Source organism: Triticum dicoccoides, chromosome 5B, assembly GCF_002162155.2.
Source record: "Triticum dicoccoides isolate Atlit2015 ecotype Zavitan chromosome 5B, WEW_v2.0, whole genome shotgun sequence".
Classification (NCBI taxonomy): Eukaryota; Viridiplantae; Streptophyta; class Magnoliopsida; order Poales; family Poaceae; genus Triticum; species Triticum dicoccoides.
This window is the reverse complement of record NC_041389.1, coordinates 510,509,502-510,516,260: the sequence shown is the minus strand read 5'-3', so window position 1 is coordinate 510,516,260 and position 6,759 is coordinate 510,509,502. Positions and strand designations below refer to the sequence as shown.

General features: G+C 40.2%; 1 protein-coding gene across 1 annotated transcript in view; it reads right to left on the bottom strand.

Annotated features, from left to right (window-relative positions):
* Window positions 1–6,759, bottom strand: part of LOC119311224 (proline-rich protein 36-like) — an 18,673-nt gene that overhangs the window by 5,293 nt on the left and 6,621 nt on the right. The window contains exons 6-9 of the mRNA XM_037586863.1: window positions 5,112–5,265; window positions 3,787–4,370; window positions 3,179–3,474; window positions 2,785–2,937 (exon numbers count right to left, since the gene is read on the bottom strand). Coding sequence (XP_037442760.1) covers window positions 5,227–5,265 — 39 coding nt within the window. The 3' untranslated portion in view covers window positions 2,785–2,937; window positions 3,179–3,474; window positions 3,787–4,370; window positions 5,112–5,226. The remainder of the gene's footprint in view (window positions 1–2,784; window positions 2,938–3,178; window positions 3,475–3,786; window positions 4,371–5,111; window positions 5,266–6,759) is intronic.

Below are 6,759 nucleotides of genomic sequence, written 5' to 3'. Positions count from 1 at the left end.
CCCTGTAGTGTCGGTTTATGTCTCCAACCGGGACTATAGGTTAAGACCCCTTTAGTGTCGGTTTGTGACACAAACCGGGACTATAGGTTAGACCTTTAGTCCCGGTTTGTGTCACAAACCGGCACTAAAGGCGCTCGTGGGGCCCCTGCCTGACTCCAGTCTGCCACCACCCCTTTAGTACCGGTTCGTGGCACGAACCGGTACTAAAGGTTTAACACGAACCAACACTAATGCATAGCCGTTCGAACCGGCACTAATGGTCACATTAGTGCCGGTTCAGTTACAAACCGGAACTAATGTGCTTCACATTAGGCCCTTTTTCTACTAGTGTCAAGAAACTAGGTGAACATAAAAAACCTGCTTCAATTATTACCATTAGTGCCGGTTCAGTTACAAACCGGGACTAATGTGCTTCACATTAGGCCCTTTTTCTACTAGTGTCAAGAAACTAGGTGAACATAAAAAACCTGCTTCAATTATTACTACTTCAACTGTGAAGTTACACAAGATAAGACTGGGTAGGCTCATTCATGCCAGGCCATTCCGCATAACCTACATTGACTAGCACAATGATTTTTCTATTAAGCGCCAAGGATTCGAGAGGCTGGGGTTGAAAACGTAAGGAGAAGCCATAAAATGGAAAGATCCATTATATGTTACACTAACATTACTCATGGCCAGAGTAGTTGTACAAAATGATTGTCGTGTGAATCTGCGAAACCACACACCAGTGTGATGAGTTAGCAGCTAAACAGCTATATATTATAAGCATTGTATCCTATGCATAGAGGAATAGTATCTTACACATATCTGAGCAGAAATAGACTCCCAAAAACATATTACACACGCAAATAAAACAAGCATTTCATGGATACGTTGAGGGACATTGCCATAAATGCCAAGGAAAATACACTAATATAATCACAATGGTAAACTGACAGGGGAAATGTAAGGATGTATGGTAATGACTTGAATCAAACATACCGGTCTTTGTGTAGACAAACCAAACATCCATTTAACTACTATGGCATACAATCTAATCCAATCCAATCCAATCCAAATTCATGGATAAATTTGAAAAACATTGCAAGATCAAATTGATGGTCAAATAGGTTCCTGTTTTTAGGGTCATGGCCAAATAATTTCCTCTGAACTAACGCACACACAACATTTCTGCTTGAGTTGCACATTTGTGCGGAGCAGTTGCAGTGTCGCACCATCTAAGAATAATTTTACAGAGCTAGCATCTCCTACTTTGTTCTTTCTAGAATAAACATGGAAAGATGCATCATTTTCTTAGAAGAAGAGACAAAGCGGCTGATACAACATTTTTCGGCCTACTGTGCTAACCTGTGGGATTAGCAACCAAAATTGGCAATTTCTATTGACAATTACGGTGACAGCTGACAAGAGAAGTATACAGAAACTAAGGGACGATTGCGGCTTGCCTCGGCTCCCTAGTGGCTGCTGCTTCACCCGTGGTGCGGGTGCAGCCATGTGCCACGATGCTGCCTGTCGTTCCGCCTCCCAACATCCTCCTGCGCGGCGCGCTCTCACCACCGCTGACCGCGAATATGATACCATGCTGCACCTGCCGCCACCGCCATCTCCCTCTCCGTCTCCTAGAGGGGCCCTTTGTGTGCGCCCGCCCGTCAAACAGCAGTGGCTCACAATGGGCTTTCCCGACTGGGCCTCCATAATGTACATCTAACACAATTAAGAGGCCCACTACCAACCTCAAACACAATCACCATTAAGGCTCATCATCTCGCCATCTTCCTCCTCCGCTTGAATCCTCCCATGCCTCATTCTAAAAAAAATGACTCCTCACCGTTTCCTCCTTCCTCGCCGGCTGCGCGGTTGGACAGAGATCCCCTACTATTTGCCACGGGCGGCGGGTACATGCACCCGCCACCGATGAGGACACGGTACGGCACAACACAACCAAAAAGATCTTCACAGTTCCCAAGCATCCACCGAAAAAGAGGACGCCCGGCGGACAATTCTGCGCATCCCTCCCCTGCCAACGCAAGCCTCGCCCGAAACCGCAAGGAATGCTACCACCCCAACCCTGCGTGGCACCCACACACAAAGGAACATGGATCGAGAGTCATGGCATATGGTTACTAGGTTGGCCGAAGTGTGATGGACACAACTGTGGCAATTTAGCCAAAAGAGCATGACAGGTGGGCTAGGTGACTAAGTTATTATGAACCGAACACAATCGATCTTGCCTGACTAACCCTCCGTTCCTTTATATAAGGTGTATTTGTGATTTGATAAAATACCAGAATGTAAGGTGCATTTCTTCTAATTCCTCATAATTTCCTTATTAGCCCTCCAAAAAAGGGAAAGCATCTCTCTCCTGATTGTCTGTATCTCTCCTTGTAGGAATATAAGGAAAGTATCTCTCAGTCGATTGCATGTATCTCTTACTTTCCTAGACTAATTAATTTACTTGCCACTAAACACCAAATTTGCCATGGGTAATTTCGTCCTAACATGTCTATAATTATATGCCTTGGTCACCGTGCCGAAAATAATACACCTTACATAAAGGAACAGAGGGAACCCCACACGTGCATGTGGGCCGAAAATTAAAAAAATGTATTTCAAAGCAGTTTCAGCACACCAAATGGGAATCCCACACGTGCCTGTGGGCCACTTTGCTTGTTGCTAAAAAGGTTATTTGCTAAGAACTTGCGGAAAAATAAAACTACATATGTTGCTAAACGGCCTCAGAGTTATAGAAGCATCATCACATATCTTAAACAAATAACATACCTTTCTCCACTGATAATCAATGATTGTGTCAGGCCTTCTCACAATCATACCGCGGACGCGGCATACATGGCCCAGATCTTCATGAATCTGTATTTCATGATTGCAGACGTTGTTCACCTCTTTCTCATTGGATGCCTCTTCAAGTGTGTCGAGCTGGCCAATAAATATAACTAAATCATTACGGCAAACAACATAAATCCAAATAAACAATTTACTGAAGATTAAGTTTGCAGATTTCTCTTATTGAGTTGAGCTCATCTATTCTCAAACTTAACAAGTTGAATAAATTTGGAGACAGAGCACGCTATTATAAGCACAACTATCAAATTACAAAATGATATGTTTCAAAATGTTGCACCAACAAAAGTCATAAATCTGTTATTATAATTTGTACCTTAGAGCTTTCAAGTGCCACTGAGTACTCATTCCAAAAATCTTCAAGATCATCACTTTCCTTTTCTTGTATATTTTCTTCCTCCATAGGCTCGTCTTCCCCCACAGGATTGTAAGGTTCTGAGGGCAAATCAAATACTGCTGGATTTGCTTCATTTTTTCTTTTTCTTTTTCTTGGCACAATTTCAACATCCCCATCTACTTGGGAATTTGGATCAACTTTTCGTTTATTTTTCTCTCCTTAGGAAGTGAAGGGAAAACTTGTGTTTCTGCTATTTTCTCCTTATGGGTAGCGACCTACATTGAGCAGGAAGAGTTACGGCTGGAAGATAAAACTTTCAGCATTGAATTGGAATAGATTCAGCAAATATCAAACAATTATACTCCATTATTTTCAGTACAAGAGAAAGGGGTACTTGTGAACTAAGATGTGACAAATAATTATGGATGAACATTAAAAAAATTGAAAACAAAGATAACAGTTTCGCAGCGCCCTTCAGAGATACAGATGAGGCAGTGCAAAGTTGATGCTACTAGTTTGTCATTACAAACATGTAGAACAAAAAACAACAATATAACTCTCAGTAAAAAAATGCAAGTAAAACGTACATACAGCCAGATCATGGATACGTTCCTCCTCAGGTCTTTTCTGCAATAAAACTCTCTCAAACAGAACTGCTGATGGTTGATAGCTGGCCGAAGGATACTGATTCATTGAAGTTGCACTTGGACTATATGGAACAATTTGACTGTTTTGATCTCTAGCATGCATTGTCTCATTTACTTCATCAATTTCTTCGGTTACCTCTCATGAGAGAACCAGCCTGTTCTGATGGTATCAGCTGTTTATTTTTCTCAGGTGTGAGCTGTTTGTTTTTCTCAGGCGTCAGTTATTTGTGTGCTCGTGTGCTTTCATCATCATCATCCGAATGAAGAATTATTATGTCACTCTTTTTCTGTTCTCTTTGCTCGATAGAATTGGCCATATTAGTTTTAACACTCGGCCCATAACTCAGAGCGGGCTCGGGCAGAGTAGAAAGCAAAGTTAACAATTGGACCTTCTGAGGATACAAGCTGTCCCACTCCTCGGTAACACTGCCACATCCCCAACTGCGAATCGTATTTGCATTTTGCAGTAAGTGAAAGATTATTGATGGGGTCGGAAGGCTTTCTTTTTCTGCGGTAATACATGCCTACAGAAACACATGAATAATTAGTTATTATCATATAAGAGAGAAGAAACAAATTTGCACCAGCAATGGAAGTAGCACTTTTGCTGATGTTGCATATAAGCCCCATGCAAGGTGGACAAGAAAAATGTGGGATGCGTACAAGGCAATCATAAGTAGAAGCCCAGACAGTTACCTGTGGAGAACTATAATGATCATAAAATGCAGCGGCCATTATGTAGTAGTCAACCCACTAATTGTTTAACACAAGCATAGTAATTGATGAACAAATAGGCACCTTATTCATCAATTCTTTCTCCTAGGTTTACTAGGTATCTTTATTTTTGGCATCGAGCTCTGCATTTCACCTGGTACAATCCAATTCAAGTAGTAATGAAACTTTATGCATAAAGCTAGTAGCTAGTAGCTACTAGAGATACACTAGAAATATCACCTACAGTAAATTCAGTCCAAATTCAAATACTGTTCTTTGCTTCTAATCATGCACAGAATACCCAGAAAAGGAGTCTCTAAAGAAAAGAAAAACACAAAGGTGATGTGAGTGTAAAGGGCAGTGGAAATACTTCAACTGGGCAAACTATATTCACACTAGCATTACAAAGAGCAAAGTTGCTTCAATACCTACAAATATACAAGCTTGCAAACAACAATGTACTAGCAGGAAACAGATCACCACAATAACACCCATGACCGTATCCAGCATAGCAAAGAACAATACTCATGAAACAACCAGAAAGTGGAAACCTGCCAACTGATGTGGTCTCATTTGCTTCTCATGTCTTGGATGAATAGCAATGTCTAACGCAATGAGCTCTTCAGCGACTCTAACATCACCAACGACAATATCTTCAGAATCCTTTCAACGCATTTCAGAGAAATATGATCTTGAACGTGATGCCTGACATGAGGTAAACATAATGTCAATTGATTGTTCCAATGGTACATTTAAATTTCATGAATGCCATGAAAAACATTGAAAATAATGCATGGCAATAATACATTTAAGTTGGTTGAACAGACCAGCTTATTGATCAAATTTTTGCACAAACTATTCAGTTTCAAAAACAAAAAAATATTTGAGCACAAACTGCATGAACCACATCCTACCATTGTTTATCCTCACATACCTGCCATTTTTATAATGCATGGCAAGAATGCACCTAAAAAAAGTGGTGCTTCCACTTTTGAAGTAGCAACATTCTTGACAATTTCTTCGACAACACTAGATGACATGGAACGCAGGCAGTGACAGCCAAATCAAGATTTTTTTTTTGGACCAACAAGACTGTAAAGGGATCAAGATCCGATATGACCGCTGATTTCTCATAACACTCACTAAAAGATATTCATACATACTGATAAATATAAGGGCCTTTTTGAGATAAGAAAATCCCAAGTTGTCAATTGAGGAGATGGTGATTTATTTAACTTATCATGCAGCTTGACAACAAATATCCAACTAATGCCAAAATGGCAATCAGTCATGTTCTCAGTAAAATACCGGAAGGGTACTAAAAGGAAACAGGAACCAGATTTATTAAACTATTAACTGATGCATGACAAGAAACGGTGATACGACATAGCAGCATGCAAACCCTAAGCTAGATCGACCAGATTGGCGTAAGCACTATTGACGAATCCAATCTTTTACAATTTACAATATAGTTGATCATAAGAGATCCATTTCAAAGCTCTTTATAACAATAGTAGAAATATGTGCTGACAGCTGTGTGGTAATGTTTCAAGCAAAAACTAGGCGACACTAAACCCAAAGGTCAAACTGCTACCAGCACTGTAGAAAAGAACACCAGAACTCTATCCTATAACTGTCCTAGGATTGCCTCAAAGCTTTAACAGAAAAACTTAGGCTAAGGAAACAATAATCTGCCATGCTTCTGTTCTATATTCTCGTTAACAAATCCGAACATGTATTAGTCTACAAAACCTAATGTAGTGATGCCCAAAAACAGCTAAAATCTTTTTTGAGAAAACGCAAAAGACTTGCGTTTCTTTGTATTGAAAAGATAGAGTTTGTTACAGCCTCCTAGGAGGAGCGATTAACAAAGGCAACAGGGTTGACTATTAAGCTTCCCAGAAAAATATTTGAAGATAGGGCTATACTGCTACTATAGCCCCATGTTTTGTAGACATAACAAAAAGCCTAAGGCGTACACAAAGGCAACAAACAGACAATTGCATAAGCTACAACTATAAGCATCAACAAAATCTATTGTATAAACTACTAACATAAGCATCAACAACATCTGATACGATTCCATTTATCCATGCTAAACTACCACATCTGTTACCGTTGTCCCTTGCACTTTTATATGAATCTCAAGGAACAAAACCAAAAAGTAATCTACATGGGCAGAGAAATGAGGCTTTGAGT